General features: G+C 37.4%; 2 protein-coding genes across 2 annotated transcripts in view; both read right to left on the reverse strand.

Moving 5' to 3' along the window:
* The window catches only part of LOC100485006 (mucin-4), a 37,580-nt gene extending 35,621 nt beyond the window's left edge, over positions 1 to 1,959 (reverse strand). Inside the window, exon 1 of the mRNA XM_031902848.1 lies at positions 623 to 1,959. Coding sequence (XP_031758708.1) covers positions 623 to 1,820 — 1,198 coding nt within the window. The 5' untranslated portion in view covers positions 1,821 to 1,959. The remainder of the gene's footprint in view (positions 1 to 622) is intronic.
* Positions 1,912 to 18,325, reverse strand: LOC116410980 (mucin-like protein). The gene is made up of 16 exons (XM_031902730.1): positions 18,316 to 18,325; positions 17,771 to 17,986; positions 17,283 to 17,399; positions 16,990 to 17,198; positions 15,215 to 15,287; positions 14,650 to 14,817; positions 13,958 to 14,071; positions 13,453 to 13,716; positions 11,599 to 11,745; positions 10,736 to 10,914; positions 9,695 to 9,875; positions 8,532 to 8,657; positions 5,982 to 6,110; positions 5,753 to 5,866; positions 4,576 to 4,816; positions 1,912 to 1,972 (listed from the first exon to the last, which is right to left on the reverse strand). Exons 1-16 carry the CDS (start codon positions 18,323 to 18,325, stop codon positions 1,912 to 1,914), a joined length of 2,349 nt encoding a protein of 782 aa, XP_031758590.1.
* Positions 18,326 to 18,475: the final 150 nt, after the last annotated feature.

An 18,475-nucleotide genomic window follows, 5' to 3' on the forward strand; every position in this document is an offset into this window, starting at 1 on the left:
ACATGTAAAGCATACTGCTCTGTATTGTGTATTGGACACAAGGTGCAAAGTAGAGTCACATTTGTAACAATGGCATTCCATGGGCAAACCCTTCTGGTTAAATGGATACTGCCATGATTTTTATGGTATACTTTTTATTTCCAAATTACACTGTTTACATAGTAAATAATTTACTCTACCATTTCAAATGTTATTCTTGAACCAACAATGCATTTTTAGTTGTAATATTGGTGTTTAGGCAGCCATCTCAGTGCATTGTGCCTGAGTCTGAGCTTTCAGAGGGAGCCATGACTACACATTAGAACTGCTTTCAGGTAACCTATTGTGTTTCTCCTACTCCCGTGTAACTGGAGGAGTCCCAAGCCGGACTTGGATTTCTTACTGTTGTGTGCTATTCTGATATCTACCACTTTTAGCGATACAGGTGTCAGGGAGCTGCTATCTTGCTACCTTTCCATTGTTCTGTTCATTGGCTGCTGGTGGGGGGAAAGGGAGGGGGTGATATCACTCCAACTTGCAGCTCAGCAGTAAAGTGTGACTGAAGTTTGTCAGGCACAACTGTGCAGAGGCTTTGAATGCTGCACCACCTTTCATAAATTTTTCTCTATTTCACATTACTTACGTTTAAGCATGCCACCATTTGCAGCAGATGTTTTGGTAGAGGTCGCTGTGGTTGTTGTAGTTGCAGAAGTTGTTGTTGCAGCAGCAGTAGTGGTTTGTGGTTTGGTAGTAGTTGTAGTAATTGCTACAACTGTTGTACTTTGAGATTGTGGCAGTGGAGTAGTAAAATTGGTGTTGATAGAGGGAATCTGACTTGTTGCAGTCGTATTATATACAAAGGTTGTTAAATTAATTGTACTTTGAGGTTGTGGTAGTGGAGTAGTAAAATTCGTAGTGTTCATGGAGGGAATCTGACTTGTCGAAAGGATCATATTTCCAGATGTTGTTGCAGTCATATTATTTACAAGTGTTGTTTGATTCATTGTACTTTGAGATTGTGGCAGTGGAGTAGTAAAATTTGTAGTGTTGATAGTGGGAATCTGACTTGTCGAAAGGATCATATTTCCGGATGCTGTTGCAGTCGTATTATATACAAGTGTTGTTTGATTCATTGTACTTTGAGATTGTGGCAGTGGAGTAGTAAAATTTGTAGTGTTGATAGTGGAAATCTGACTTGTCGAAAGGATCATATTTCCGGATGCTGTTGCAGTCGTATTATATACAAGTGTTGTTTGATTCATTGTACTTTGAGATTGTGGCAGTGGAGTAGTAAAATTCGTAGTGTTGATAGTGGGAATCTGACTTGTCGAAAGGATCATATTTCCGGATGCTGTTGCAGTCGTATTATATACAAGTGTTGTTTGATTCATTGTACTTTGAGATTGTGGCAGTGGAGTAGTAAAATTCGTAGTGTTGATAGTGGGAATCTGACTTGTCGAAAGGATCATATTTCCGGATGCTGTTGCAGTCGTATTATATACAAATGTTGTTTGATTCATTGTACTTTGAGATAGTGGCAGTGGAGTAGTAAAATTCGTAGTGTTGATAGAGGGAATCTGACTTGTCCCACTGATTATAATTTCAGATGTTGTTGCAGTCATATTATATACAAATGTTGCTTGATTCACTGTACTTTGAGATTGTGGCAGTTGAGTAGTAAAATTGATGGTGTTGAAAAGAGGCTCTGTACTGGTTACATTAGTCGAATCTACAAATGTTACAAATGTTGAGTTATATACAAATGTCTGATTTATGGTGCTTGAATGCTGAGGTTGAGAAGGGACAATAGTGGCATTGATAGAAAATCCTGGAGTGGTCATAAAAGCACTGATATTGCTTACAGATGTTGTTTGAGTTATAGACTGTGATGCTAAAGAAAAACCATTGCTACCATTTGTTACCGGTACTGTACTAGCCACAGCTGTCACATTTCCGAGGCTTGTTGTAGGTGGGTTTGTTGTAGTTTCTATTGCTGGAACAAAATGCAATATACATGTTAGCAATAAATAACATATATATGTTTATGCAATACTTATATAGTAAACAGTAGTATTTTCGTAATTTTAGAATCACAGTTGAGTTCATAGCCCTGCAGTGCATAACATTTGAAAGACTGATTTTAAATCTTTATGATAATGTACACAGGTTCCACAAGGTGACCAGTTAAAATCCCTCATGCAGCAAAAAAGAGTCACACCCCCTTAAAAAGGCACTACGTTTGTGCAGATGCAATAAACAATAGCAATCAATAAAAATATTTGTTTTTAAACAGGTGACCTGTAAAAGCTGCTGATCAGTTGCTATGAGTTACTGGACCTGGGCAAACTTAGTAGGGAGTGTTAACGAGTGCAAGGTGCAATAAATTGGTACAGTCGTCATGTTTTGCACTTTGATCCCTGCACTGCACATAAGCAAATAATGCTGGTCTTTGAGCTCCAAAACTAAGTGCAAAGATCTGTGTTGAGATGATTATAAGTCTGTTTGGAAGCACTGTATTCATGAGTGGCGGGGAGGAGGTAAGTTGATGTATTTCCTACTGTCCCCTACTTTGTGTGTCATTCAGAGTTTAGCCAGACCCCAAACAAAAGTGGTCTTTGAATGAGCGCTAAGGGGCATGCTTTTGCCCTTCTGTCCAGGATCATAAAAATTGACCCCTTATGTATTTTATGACATAGCATCAAAAGTCTCAAATTTTGCCATTCTATGATCAGCTGGACCAGACAAGCTGATATGTATACTATGGAAGAAGAAGCTTATGCAGTGTAGGGTCAGAAGGGCTCATACTTGCATATGAGGGGACATCCATAAATATTTATATTCATAGCATTGCAGCAATAAATTTGTATTTTTTGGGGTATCCAAATATATATGTGCTATGAAACTGAGTGCATCTACCTGCATCAATGCTTTATACAAGCATGTGTGCTAAGTGCAAAATCAACATTGTACCCATTTGCACACTGTCTTCCTAATAGTAAATTATGTTTTGGATCTTTTATATGAAGAAAATGTTCAGTCTCTGTGAATAAATTAATGGTTTTCCAGTACACTGAGAGACATTAGTCTTGCACTCATCAGTATCTGTAGAGAAGACGAAGTAACATGTTGAGTGGATATATAGTTTCTCAGTAATACCTGAACGACTTGTTGAAAAAAAAGCATTATTTTTGTTTGTGGTTTTATTATATTGTAATTAAACAGTATTTTGATATTTAATAGTATGTTATGATAGCATCCCTCGGGCAAGGACATGAACTAGGGGTAGGCAACAGAAGAAGTGTCCATTGCCTCCCCCCCCCAACACCACCATTGCGCTTCAGGCATGTGCCCCTCCTGCCTACCCTTAGTTCCAGCTCTTGCATGGAACATATTGTTAAACCAGGGACAAGCAAATATATTTATAAAAAGATATAACAATACTTGCCTGCACACTGTTTCCCATCACCAGTGTATCCTGACACACAAAAGCAATTGTAGGACCCTATAGTATTTATGCACTGAGAATATGATCCGCAGTCATTCTGATAATTTGCACACTCATCTATATCTGTGCAATTATCTCCACTGTAGCCAGTTTTACAATAACAGCTGTATGATCCAATAGTGTTAGTACAGATCGAATTCAGGGAACATGTGTTGTTTATCTCACATTCATTTATATCTGCAACACAGAAAATGTCAGGTTAAGCAAATTGGTAAAGATTACAAGTCAACTAGGATAGACAACAATTCTGTAGTACTTAGGAACATATGTTGCTTTAAACCCTGTGATTTTTTTGTTCAGTTTTCAGAATCCACAGGGTTCATGTCAAATAAACTTTGTCTTTCACAGTATATATATATATATATATATATATATATACTGTATTTCAGTCCTTGCTCCCATGCTATTGTGTCTAAATGATTGAGTGAGTCTGAGCTTACAAGGAGGATGTCCGTGCAGACCGTAGCACAGGTGTGCTGATCGTCAATAAAGGAGCTTACACTGAGTAGCGGTATTATGTCTGCTTCAAGTCACACTTGCCACTTGTTCACAGGACAAGCCCAGAGAGAGTGCCTTATACAAGCATGTGTGCTAAGTGCAAAATCAACATTGTACCCATTTGCACACTGTCTTCCTAATAGTAAATTATGTTTTGGATCTTTTATATGAAGAAAATGTTCATTCTCTGTGAATAAATTAATGGTTTTCCAGTACACTGAGAGACATTAGTCTTGCACTCATCAGTATCTGTAGAGAAGACAAAGTAACTCTAACATGTTGAGTGGATATATAGTTTCTCAGTAATACCTGAACGACTTGTTGAAAAAAAAGGATTATTTTTGTTTGTGGTTTTACTATATTGTAATTAAACAGTATTTTGATATTTAATAGTATGTTATGATAGCACCCCTCAGGCAAGGACATGAACTAGGGGTAGGCAACAGAAGAAGTGTCCATTGCCTCCCCCCCCAACACCACCATTGCGCTTCAGGCATGTGCCCCTCCTGCCTACCCTTAGTTCCAGCTCTTGCATGGAACATATTGTTAAACCAGGGACAAGCAAATATATTTATAAAAAGATATAACAATACTTGCCTGCACACTGTTTCCCATCACCAGTGTATCCTGACACACAAAAGCAATTGTAGGACCCTATAGTATTTATGCACTGAGAATATGATCCGCAGTCATTCTGATAATTTGCACACTCATCTATATCTGTGCAATTATCTCCACTGTAGCCAGTTTTACAATAACAGCTGTATGATCCAATAGTGTTAGTACAGATCGAATTCAGGGAACATGTGTTGTTTATCTCACATTCATTTATATCTGCAACACAGAAAAAGTCAGGTTAAGCACATTGGTAAAGATTACAAGTCAACTAGGATAGACAACAATTCTGTAGTACTTAGGAACATATGTTGCTTTAAACCCTGTGATTTTTTTGTTCAGTTTTCTGCCTCTTGGTAAATTCAGAATCCATTTCCATCCTTGCTCCCATGCTATTGTGTCTAAATGATCGAGTGAGTCTGAGCTCACAAGGAGGATGTCCGAGCAGACCGTAGCACAGGTGTGCTGATCGTCAATAAAGGAGCTTACACTGAGTAGCGGTACTATGTCTACTTCAAGTCATACTTGCCACTTGTTTACAGGACAAGCCCAGAGAGAGTGCCTCAGGAGGCAGCTGCACGGGGGTCCTACTCGAGGTGCAAACAAGATGGCGAGCGCAGTGTCATTTGGCGCTGTGGGTGATGCGAAAAGTTGGGAATTTCAGGCTGGTAGCATTTCGTTTTAAGAAATCCAGCTTTATACCAACCACCCAGCACAACAGTTTTTATACCGACCATTACGAAGGCCCACCTCCCAGAAGTTTGTTTATTGACTTAATGTGTGGTGATCCAAATAATAGCAACCAAAGCATTCCTGATAATAGATGCCATACCTGTATTAGAATATAAATGAAACCCAGGAATGTAAGCTGCAAAAATATTCTATTCGAATCATGATGCTTGTGTCAGTAAGCTTTGTTCTGACTTGTTTTAATTTGTTTTTATCCTCTCCAGTTAATCTTCTTTGCTATTATATTCTACCCATGAGTATTTTATTGCTGTATAAATGTCATTCTGTTCTGTTTCAGTTTGATGAAGTTATGTTAGTAATCTTACTAATGTCGAAAGTTACAGTAGTTACCTTAACAACCCTCTAAAACACATCTCTTAAGCATCAAAAAAAGTTTTACAGTTACTGGGTGTACCTTCACCTTACCTGTACAATTGTTCCCACTATATCCTGGCAGACAGTTGCATAAGTATGAGCCAGCAGTGTTGCTACAAGTAGACGTATTTGGACAAATAGACACATTCGTGCATTCATTGATATCTGAAAAAATAGGTCCAGTCATTTTAAAACTTCTATTTGGAAACAAAGAAATTGAAAAAGAGAGGGAAGAGGTACAGAAAAACAGAAGGTAGAACTAATGAATTATAGTACTTACCAACACACAGTAGAGTAGGGTTTCCTTGATACCCCTGCATACACTGGCATGAGTAGCTTCCAGGGGTATTAATACACACTGTATTGTTAGCACAAGGATATATAGTAGAATTGCTACATTCATCAATATCTAATTGGAGTCAAGAAAATATAGATTTGACTTAATATTTAGCAAAATGAGAGATACAGTGGTCCGAACAAATTAATTAGTAAACATATCCTAAATGCTTTTTTAATGTGTTATAATTTAAGAAAATCAACTTAAAGGAGAAGGAAAGGCAAAGTCACTTGGGGGTGCCTAACATTTTGGCACCCCCAAGTGACTTTGCCTTTCCTTCTGACTTAAATCACCTACCTTTTACCCCGGGTTGGTGCCCATGTTCTGAGAGAACAGCACTGGCCCGGGGTAGCTGCAGCGCTTCCTGCTTCGCTCGCATGTGTAGTAGAGTGAAATAGCCTAGCTTTAACAGAGAAGTCGGCTTTTCACTCTAATGCGCATGCGCCGGTCCCGGGAATTTGCCGGCAAAACGAAGCAGGAAGGAGGAAGCGCTCGCTACAGGTACCCCAGGCTGGTGCGGTAAGCGATTAAAGTCACTTGGGGGTGCCTAACATTTTAACACCCCCAAGTGACTTAGCCTTTCCTTCTCCTTTAAGGATATTTTCAGGTTTTAGTTATTCATAGGCATGGATTTGCGGCGAATTTGCACATTTCACCATTGGCGGATTGTTTCGCAAAAGGGGCAACAAAATTCACTGTGGTAAAATTCACCACACAACAAAAAATTGTCGCCTGTGTCAAAAAAATTGATTTACGTGTCAGGCGTCAAAAGAAATTGTCGCGCGACTGGCAGTTGTATTTGACATGCGTCATTTTCACCGTTTGGCAAATTTTTTGCCAGATTCGCTCATCACTGGTTATTCAGCTTACAGTTTACATTTATGTGTACTGATATGATAAAGTAGGCATTCCTGCTAGAAGGTATAATCCAAGTAAAGGTGCTGATAGTAAGGTTAATATCCTACTGGAGGATCCACCAGATTTGAGACTCTAACCCCCCATATGCAATAGAAGGCCTTAGGTTTGCCCACATCCAGTTGCCCATAGCAATCAATAAAATGTTTTGGGTTTTTTTTTACAGGTGACCTGTAATTGCTACCTGTTGGTTGGTTGGTTAGGTTTAGGATATGGAACCTGAGCAAACTAGTTTGCTACTGGGCTAATAATCCAAAGCAACCAATAAAAGGAATGATCTTATTGGTAGTTATGGTTTGCTGCATCTGGGCAAACTTAGAATATTTTATTACATATGGGGGATAGTCTTTTGTTACATAACCATGCAAGTATCAGAAATAGAGGTATTGAAAGTATATCTTTGTAAAGTGTGAAGATGGTTCCCTCTTCAACGCTCATGCACAGGTGTCCAGTGTTGCTGGTGTTGTACTTTCATTGTCTGTAGCACTCACACATGCTTGTGTCACGACGGATGCAACTTGCGTCAAGTTGGCGCACAATGCTCCGAGACCTCACTTTCTTGCAAAGTAATTGTTGCCTGCCAGCGTGATAATGAGCCCTTTCCCTTCTATTGAACTTGTTGTTGAACCCTGCCTGTTTCCTGGATTTGCTATTTTCCGACTGCCTATTGACTTCCTATCTGACTGTTTATGAACCTTGCTGCCTGCCTCTGACCTTCAGCCTGTCCCTGACACTGATTTGTCTTACGTCTTTGGTACCTCGATGGAACTGCCTGCCATATTGTTGCAGCAATTCTGACACTTTTCCATGTGGCAAGTCCTGTTACACCCTCCATTGTGAGAGGTTCAGGAGAGGCTTTATCTCATTTTACTCCAAAAGCCATGAGTAACCTGAATACTAAATGAGCTCTCAATTGCCATAAAACATCCAGGAAACTTGAAACCATACCATAATTCAGAAAGAATGGCAGGCAAGCATTGCATTTTTACCATACAGCCCAGCAAGTATATCCTCTGTAGTGATGTAGCGAACATCGCCGAAAATGTTCGCGAACCCGTTCGCGGACTTTCGCCAAAACTCGCGAATATTCGCGAACTTTCCGAACCCCATAGACTTCAATGGGAAGGCGAACTTTAAAACCTAGAAAAGCCATTTCTGGCCAGAAAACTGATTTTAAAGTTGTTTAAAGGGTGCCACGACCTGGACAGTGGCATGCAGGAGGGGGATCAAGGGCAAAAACTTCTCTGAAAAATACCTTGTAAAAAAAACGCCAAAAAAAACGCCAAAAATAACGCCAAAAAATAACGCCAAAAAAAAACCGCAAGCTATTCCTATGTATATGCATAGGCGATAAAACGAAGCGAAAAAACGCGGCGGAAACAAAAAGGCGAAAAAATGCGGCGCCAAAGAAAAACACGGCGAACCCAAAGTGGCGAACATCGGCAAAAGTCCGCGAATTTGCACGAACGCGAACACCCGATGTTCGCGCGAATTAGTTCGCCGGCGAACAGTTGGCTACATCTGTAATCCTCTGGCTGCAGATTATCTTGGCTGTTCTCAGAGAGGAAAATAATTTACCTTCACACTTGGAGCTGTTGGTTTGATTCACTTGGTAACCTTCCATACAGCTGCAGCTGTACCGTTCTGGGATATTGTTACATATCTGTTCACAACTTGATATGTTAAGATAACATTCATCAATGTCTGAAATAAAAATATAGTTTTAATAAGAATAACTTTTATTCAGGCACCAACTAGGTTTTGAAGTATTTTATTGGGTAAAAATCCCTAAGATAAAGATTCTGCCAAATTGTAGCGGGTGTTCTAGTTTTTGAGATATTAGTAGTTTATAAGTGTGGTTTCTCAACCCAGCTTCCCCCCCCCACACACACACACACACCCACACTGCATATACCTTAGCTGTGCTGTGAGGAGTTCTTTGCTGATTTTGGGGCATACTTATTAACATTGGAGACAAACATCACCAGTGATGTTGCTCATAGCAACCAATCAGATATTTGCTTCTGTTTTCTAACTTGTAGGTAACCATTCAAATCTAATTGCTGATTGGTTGCTATGGGCAATATCACCGGTTATGTGTTGTCTCCAGTGTTAATAAATGTGCCCCTCTGAGTATTTTAGACATTTAAAAAAAGCAAAAAAATTAATACAAATATTTTTGAGACATGTTTACTAAACTTCTAGTTTATTGATGTTTGAGACCATTGCCCTTTAAGAATTGCCTGCATATGGTGAGTAGGGGGAAGGAAAGCGGATGACTACATGCCTCCTCAAACACCATGCATAAATGCTACATTGCCAAATGTATTGATGGGATTATTTATTTGTTACTTTTTATTACTAATCTTTCTATTCAGACTCTCTCGATTCATCTTCCAGTCTCTCATTTAGACCCTAGCATTCAAATAGCTGTTGAAATGCCAAATTGGACAGCTGTTGAACAAAGAGGTGAATTACTCAAAAACCATAAAAAAATGAAGAGCAATTGCAAATTCTTAGAACATAGCTGTCTGCATCAGACTAAATTAAATTTAAAGGTGAACCAACCATTTAATAAGAAATTATATAAGCAAGAAGTAATTATATGTGTTTTTCAACTTGTGTTAATAACCTGTTATAAGCTTTCCCACTTAGATCCTCCCTTTAAAATATGTTTCTTAATGGACAGATTTGAAAGTTATACATTATTATACAGTACATGCAGGATTCCGTGTCCTTACCAGCACATTGTATTCCATCTCCAGTCATGCCATTAGGGCATGCATCACATGTAAATCCTACACCAGGAGCTTTTGTATCATTACAGCTATTGTTTACATAGCATTTATTTTCTATGCAGCCATCAAAATCTTCATTACAGTACATTCCAGTCCATGCAGCAGAGCAGTTACATCCAGCCATCTAAAACATAGAGAAATATTTTGCTTTTAAAGGAAACTGTGGCATTTCTGTAAGAACTACACCAAAATCAATACAAGTAAAGACTTTTGTCTTCGTTGATAAAGTGCAAATAACGTTCTTATGATCCAGCAGGTGAAGAGCAATGTTGAACCCATGGCATGTCCAAGTTTTTTAGCAACAATGCAGCATTTTCACTTTATTCCATCGCTGGTGTCATGCCTGATTCATTTGCGCTGAAAATTTTCTGCTTCTGGTTGACATCAATTCTGGCGTGAGATTGATACAAGTGCCACATTCTTTAAGCTGTAGCAATTGATTCAGGCTGCTTGGAGTTACTGTCTCAATTAGTGATGAGTGATTTTTTTTAATGAGAAATTGTGCATTTTGCCATTGGCAAATTTTTTCGTGAAACTGAAGCAAAAAAAATTAAAAAATCAAAAATTTGGCGAGTGAGGAAAAAGTCACGGGAAGTAAAAAAATAAAAGTCATGATTGTGTCAAAATAGTCGCTCAGTAGCAACATTTCACAAATTTTTTGGCAAAGCGAAATGAGACAGATTCACTCATCACTAACGTCGATAGACACAACCGTGCAAAAATCAAATTAGGAGGCAGGAGAAAAGCATCAGCACCAAGTGCAACTATACAGGAGTAAATGCACCTTTATAGGCATGTACCTTTAATGAATGGGATTTTTCATGCAACTGTAACTAAGGCCAAGAGTAACTATAGTGCAGTAAGAAAATGACTCCTATTGTGTAAAATTTGAAATTCAGCAAATGTGACTTGCAGATTTAGAAATTCTTATAAGTTTGATTGATATTATTTAAAAAATGGAAACATCTTGTGAGTTCTGCTTACCTTGAAGTTCATATAATTTGATAGAGTAATTGTCTGGTCATAGAGGCAGCTGCTGTTGTTTGAGCAGTTACACAGCACAAGTGTCAGGGCTAAATCAGTGACTGCTTTTGAATCATTTGCTTGGATAGTGATGTTAATCGGGTCTGAGCTTTTCGGATTCCACGTTAGCAGACCATTAGCTATGCAGTAGAACAATAAATTAAAAAATAATAAATAATCTGTATTCTGATGATCAGATTTCTAGGATTTTTGGCTTTTGCAGAAATGTCATGAAGATATAACGTGTATGCACCGAATTTAGGATTCTGTTCAAGACTCTGATTACCAGAACTTTTTGCAGGTACAGTGTATTGGAACTCCTATTGCAGTATAAAAGATCAGAGCAAATCCTTTTACTCGTGGGGCTGCTTTGTTCTGTAGCTGCATTAAGAGTGCCAAGAATGGGACAATCTTTTAGGGTTTAGGTTCAGAATCAGTTCAACCGACCACATAGGACGTGGTGGGATAACTTTTTTTATTATTTAAGACCTTTTAATTCATTAAAGTCATATCCTTCAAACAACTGAATCTTATGTTCAGAGATGATGCAATTGTTGTATTTATCTCAAATATGAATATGAAAATGAGGGTTCTCTCTAATTCTCTCTAATCTTTGTGAGGATTCAGTATTTGTCAAAATCCAAGAAATATGCATGAAAGTACTTTTCAGGTATCTACAGACAAAGCAGGGTTTTCATGAAATCTCTGTCTGTATCATAATTTATACAGTATTTAGACTTGATAGAGGAGAATAATACAAAAAGAAAGATATTTCTTATTTTGTATCAAAGAAAGCACAAGTCACTATAATAGGTGTTTCTTACGTGTGATATTGACATCCGCGGAATTTGTCAGCACAGAGAACACCACTGGGTCATTGTTCTGATCTGTTGCTGTGTAGCTCACTGTCACTTGCGTGTTCAGAGCTGCTTTAATTGTGCTTGGCCCAGTTATATTTGGAGGAAAGTTATCTAAGAAGAACAATATTGACAATTTCAATCTACTTATACATAGCCAGGCTACGATACATAGAATTGCAAATAATGGGTCAGATTCAATTCGACCAAAAAAAAAAACCCCCAAAAAAACTCCTAATATCACATTTTTCCATAAGCTTCTACTGAGTTTGCATGACACAAACAGTGAGATAAGTTTTCTTCCCATTGAATTAAATCTGGCGCAAAATGTGAGTGTGGTGAACCCTTTCTTGTTTTAAGATGTCTTTAGTAACACAACCCAGGCAAAGATAGGAAGAAGAAAGCACTTACAGCATTTCATGTACTAGTGGCCCAAGTGCAGTAAGTGTTTGGACTACATTCAAATGGAGCAAACTTTGTGTTGTCATTCAAAAAAGTCTCATAATTCATATGGTGCAAAACATGTCAAGCATATTCAAAAAAGATATCAGTAAAGGTATGGAATCCGTTATCCGGAAACCCATTATCCAGAAAGCTCCGAATTTCAGAAAGCCTGTCTCCCATAGACTCCATTTTAATCAAATAATTCAGATTTTTTAAATTGATTTCCTTTTTCTCTGTAATAATAAAACGGGACCTTGTATTTGATCCCAACTAAGATATAATTAATCCTTATTGAATGCAAAACAATCCTATTGGGTTTATTAATGCTTTACTGATTTTTTTAGTAGACACATTTACTAATCCACGAACGTCCGAAAAGCGTCCGAATGCTTTTTTTTCGTAATGATCGGTACTTTGCGACTTTTTCACGAATTGTCGCGACTTTTTCGAGCTCTCAATACGAAAGTTGCGACAAGTCGTAATGGCTATGAAAAAGTTGTGACAATTCACGAAAGTTATAAAGGCAATGAAAAAGTTGCGACAATTTATGGGAAAGTCGTAACGGCGATGAAAAAATCGCACAAAATACGAAAAAGTCGCAAAATGTTCGTTTTCCAATCCAAATTTTTCTAATTTGGATTCAGATTCGTGGATTAGTAAATCAGCCCCTTAGGGTATGCAGATCCAAAATACCGAAAGACCCCTTATCCAGAATACCCTTGGTCCCAAGCATTCTGAATAACAGGTCCTATACCTGTACTAAAAAAACTTATAGGGTAGAGTAAGAAACATAAACAATGTAATATAATAAAAATAAAATAATCAATATATTATAACAAATGTGAAAAACTGTAAAAAGTATTTGAAACTTCCTGTTAAGTGTAATTACAATTCATCAACAATGATATATAAATAAATGCTCTCTGTAAGGAATTTTTTATTTAATCTGATTTACTTTTGAATATTGGGACAAAATGTGAGTTTAGATCTTAATACATTAAAGCTCACCCACATTCTATTTATTCCTAGGGGATTTTGAGAAGAGTATTTACTAAATGGCAAGATCTAACTTTCAGCCATTAATAAATATGGAAAAATATGGATTTTTCAGAGGTATATTTATTAATGGGTGGGTTAGAACTCACCATTTAGTAAATATGCTTCTAAAAATCCCATAGGACTGACAAGAACATGGCTGCATTTTAAGCTCTTGTATTAAGCTCTAAACCTGCATTTTGATGAACCTGCCCCTTAGAGTGGGATGGACCTCATGTGTGTGCAGTATAATCTGCTCAATTAAAGCAAATGATAAGCTTAATAGATACAATGTATGAGAACGCCTATTACAGTACAAAACATCAAAGCAAATCATCTTACTCATGGTGCTGCTTTGTTCTATAGCTGCATTCAGCGTGCCAAGAGTGGCTTGCCCCAGGGCAAAATTGCCAGTGCTCAGAATGTCAAATATGCATTCATTATTCCCTTTGCAAGTTGAGTTTGCACTGTTGATAAGGGTTTCGTTTGTAGTCAAAAGTAACTCATCATAAAACAGAGGCACAAAGCTGTTATTGTTGTAGGTGTACCAAGATTCATTATTTGTAGAGTTATAGGTAAAGATGCTGTTCTGCGGAGTGGTTTTCCCTGGGGAAGACAAAAGAATGCAATCTATAAATGAATGACCTTATACTATAGGCTTCAGAAACTTGGTAAAGTGCAATATTTTACTTTCAAGCTTTTCCATATTTCAAGGTTTACTTTCAGATATAGCAAATGTTTTTTTTCCAATTATTTTAAAGCGGGTTCTTTTATACTAAGGCATAGGCTCAAGCTAATTTATCAAATCAAATAATAAAGCAAAATTATCAGTCAAAAATACACATACATGTCATTCCCATGTCAAAGATCAGAGATTCATTGGGGAGTTTCACTCCATTGTAGCTCAGAACTGTTCCATTTGAATACTTTAAGTCATCTGTCTTATCCCCGTTGAAGACACCTAAAAGTGGAAAATTAATATGTATAGAATAAGACATAATGATTGTTCTGAATTCAACTGATTTTATTAGCCAATCTTCACTCTACCTACTGAGATAGCAAATGAAGTAACAACCAGTGCCCTGTTGATTTTTTTTAGATGTCATCAGTTTGGCCCTATTTCTTGGGTAGTCTAATGGTTTGGTCATGAACATAATGTCCAACATGGTGCAGTTTAATTGCTCATCTGAATGTTTGGCTTGCAGATTAAAGCATCAGAAAGCTCAATGATCAGTCCATGTGGACAGATTTGTAATTGATTAAAGCATGGTAAACATGGTGTTAGAGCATATTTTACGCCAGTGTTGCTGGCAAGTTTTATAGCTGGCAACATGGCACAGGAGTTTTGATTCCAAGTCTGTTACTTTACCTGATTTAAAAAAAGGATGTACTTCGAGATCTAAAGTTAATAGGATGCACTATAGGCAACTTTTGTGCTAAATGGATGTATTTTGTTTGCCTAGGGAATCATTACAGTGTAATGACAGCATTAAAATAATGCATAACAAATTTTATGGTTCTGCTTGAAAAAAGTCTTACCCAGAAGTCCTTCTGTTTTGTTTTGATATGAAGCATCCAATGTTGTAACAAAGCTCAAGGCTCCGAGTTTAGCAGTTACTGACAGAGAGATGCCTCCTTCAAAATTGGCATTAACTTCACCCTCAGATGTAATTTCTAGCGTGGCCTTACTGAGTGCGGTGACATTTCCTTTACCAAAAGAATATAGCAAATATTACAGTGCTTTACATAACAATTTCTAATATATTTCCTTGATTTTCAGCTTTATGTATGGGCAATAATGAATACCTCACGTTATTACAGCCAACAGTATAGGAATACCCTGTGTACACAATCATAAGGGCCAATTAATCCTATACTGTCTTTCATTTACTAAATTCTTAAAGCCATTGTGGGTTTCAAGTAAATATTATTTCATTGTTTGAAATGCATTGTGATCACTATGGATGACACTACAGGTCCCTTGACAAGGACTCTTAATTGAATGAACCTTTTGGATAGAGTTTTTTATTTTCTCCATTGTATCATGTATAGATAGACAGCTATTAGTGACCTACAGGAGAAGCAGAGCAAATATTTAACTTACCAGCAGACAAGGGGATTACAGATCCGTTAATCATAACAATTGTCATATTCTCATTAGACAGTTGCCACTCAATCTGAAAAAAAGGAGAGATGATTTGCCAAACAGTATTTAAAGTAGTTTACACAGCTTATTTGGGTGCTGCACATTAAGCAGTGTGACTGCAAATTGAAGAGTTCCATAATCAAATGCTGCATTTTGCCACTAGTTTAAACAGCAGTCATGTTATAAGATGGAAAAAGGGAGTGTTCATGTGAAACTTGCTGCTAAGTCACTTGAAAATGTTACTTAATGAGAAACTTGCCCCACATATACCCCACACATAGTTTGTGTTATATAGAGATACAGAGATGTCCTGTTAAAATGGTTATTTGGCAAGCCAACACGTAATAGGTGTATAATGAAAAATTAATTGTGCGTTACATTTGACTAGATAAGATTTATAAGTCTTACTATCAGCTCTCCTCCAGCCAAGACTAAAGGCTCATTTATTTCTGCAAGGGCAGTTCTGGTCCCCATAGCCAGTTGCCATAAAACCACTTCTTCTGCTTTCAAATTGATCGCTGCTGTGCCTATTGGCACAAGGGAACCCTGGAGCTACCACCACCTCCTAACCAGGCAGCAGCTCCAGGGTTCCCTTGGTGCCCAACGTCAATAGGTGCAGCACACTTGCACCTAAAGTATTGGACGCTGAACACCAAAATGACCCCAGACAGAATTTGGGCATTTGAGTCCAATTTAAGATAAATTACATATGCAGTTGCTTTAATTTTGGCAAATTGGGAGCAATAGTGGTAGGACAACTTCATCACCCTCATGTGACCACAATGCCATTGTAATCCCGGGGGAAAAACTGCTTTGCAAGAAAAAATTGCAAATTGCACTTTGCTCACTTCACTTGCTTATTTATGGGTCTGTTCAATAGTCAGAGGTTCAGAGAATAGGAAGAGTACAGCTTTTAATAGCAATTAAATAACTTTAGTTTAATGTAGATTACAAATTTGCTGAGGATGATATTTTATTTATTGCACGCACAAAAAAAAAATATTTGGTGTGTGGGGCTAGCAAACCTTTTGAGAGTTTGATCTCCAGACGACCACTGGCCTTTTATCCATCATTAGAAGAGATTTCTACCCAACCACCAATGCAACTTTCCAGTGTACTTAAACTAAGACTATTCAATGGTTTTAAAGTGATTTGTAAATATAATTTCTATTATAAACAGTATTTGTTTACATTAGTCACACTACTAGTTCTGACACCTGAAGCACTCCTGCTGGCTAAAAGACTTGGAGAGGAACGTCTGCTACATTGTTTCCAGAGTCAGAAGCAGAGAACTGAAAGAAAAATACTGTTGTCAGTTACAATTACATTTACAAAGAACTTTCACACCACTGAAATTTTTTTATCAATGTATATTACAAAGTTGCCTAAAATAACATATTCTTTTTAAACTACAAACAATTTTTTGGCAGACATCCCCTTTAAATTTTAATATGAATAATTTAGGGTTTTTATGTGTTTTTATTAAAAACTTCACAAGAAAGAATTAACATAACTCATACCGACATGCCGGCCAATAATTACAACTTAAAACCAAAATTCACCCCCCCAGTCCACTGGCCAAATGTCCCAATGAAGAACCTGACATATAATTTAGGATCCAGGAGGATGCTAAAATATAACACAAGAACAACAAGATTTATTATGAGTTAGAGAGTGTAATATACACATCATATACCAATATACATAGTTATTTTTCTTCATTCAGACATTACCGTAGTCACATTGCTTATATCTGCGGCCAGTGCCACAAAATTAGTTGCTTGGGATGTTGCATTAGTCCCTGCTCTGGCTGTGCGTCCCTGGAGCGTGAAAATTGTACCATTATCATCCATAACATTAACCAATGTAAATTCACCCAAACCATTGAAGGTATACTGCACTCCATCCAGTGTGTTAATATGAGGGTCCCCAAAGAAAAATCCTTAAAGAAAAGCAGAGAAAAGGCTATTGTTTTCCAGACACTGATATAACATGTTACATTTAGCCAATTTATTCTAATGTTTACCGATCTTCGGTGGGATGTATCCATAGCAGGAATCCCGGGGCCTTTTTAATGAATACAGGTAGCAAAGATAGGGAGAACCAGAATTACAACAGTTTTCATAAGGATCAACTTCATTCACTGCAAGAGAAACAATAAAAAATAGCATTTAGTTAACTCAAAACTAGCAAAGCTTCAATATGCCTCTGAAATACAAGAAGCTTATTGCTAGCATTTCTATATAGGATGTCCTATTTCCATATACTGTATACCTCAGATACCTTACATCCATGTGTGTGTGTATAAGAGATAATGCACTTTCAGCAGAAAAATGTTCCTGGCAGTAAGGAAAGTATTGTTAAATGAAGAAAATATCAAACCGCTGGCAATCTTTTGTAGTCTCCCAGTGTGATATTTGATAATTCAGTCCCTAAGTTTTTAACATTGCCACAATGTTGGAAGTAAATAAAGGTATAAAGAGATATGATTGGGGATTGTTGGATTAATAATACCTTGGTACTGATTGGTTAATTGAGGCAAGGTTGTTTTCCAAAATATCTGTGAGAGTTGAGGATCCGACCACCACAGCCAGTAGTTAACCGATGTCCATGGGGTTGGCAAAAATCTTTCTTTCTCTCCATATATAAGTGATCCTGATGAATAGTAGTAACATCTTGTGCCTCCACCATATATACTAGGAAATGAGCTCTGGTATGTAAAAGAATTATCTGTGGGAACAGGTTGAAAGTTGAAAGTGATGCTTAGCTGGTAAAAATGCACTCACACAAATTAAACCCCAGCAGCTGAAAGCAACATTTTCCATGCCGCCATTGCTGCACAACCTTCTTAGCATCTTCAGTTAGCCAGCTGATATTACTATATTCCTCACTAAATAGGATTTGAAATGTAATATCCGTTAGGTTGCTATTCCACCTCTACCTTATATGCTATATAATCAAGGTCTGTTACAGCACTAAATTATATTTTAATGCAACTGAAATCAGATGATTATAATACATAACAGTAGCTTTTGAGGTAATCCACTTTTGAAGCTTACTCAAGGTCATTTATCAACATTGCATGTAGTAACCCATGGCAAATTGTTCCATTCATTATTCTACAACTTTGTTTAAAAAAGCCAAACACTGATTGGTTGCTATGGGTTACTGCCCATGGGCAAATTTTCCCAGTGTATATTAAGCAAAATATGCATTTCT

Source organism: Xenopus tropicalis, chromosome 5 (assembly GCF_000004195.4).
Source record: "Xenopus tropicalis strain Nigerian chromosome 5, UCB_Xtro_10.0, whole genome shotgun sequence".
NCBI lineage: Eukaryota > Metazoa > Chordata > Amphibia > Anura > Pipidae > Xenopus > Xenopus tropicalis.

Coding starts and splice junctions, on each gene's coding strand:
- LOC116410980 (XM_031902730.1), bottom strand. Junction 10,915..11,598: donor CGCGGATGTCAATATCACAC/GTAAGAAACACC, acceptor TCTACTGCATAG/CTAATGGTCTGCTAACGTGG. Junction 9,876..10,735: donor CAAATTATATGAACTTCAAG/GTAAGCAGAACT, acceptor TCTATGTTTTAG/ATGGCTGGATGTAACTGCTC.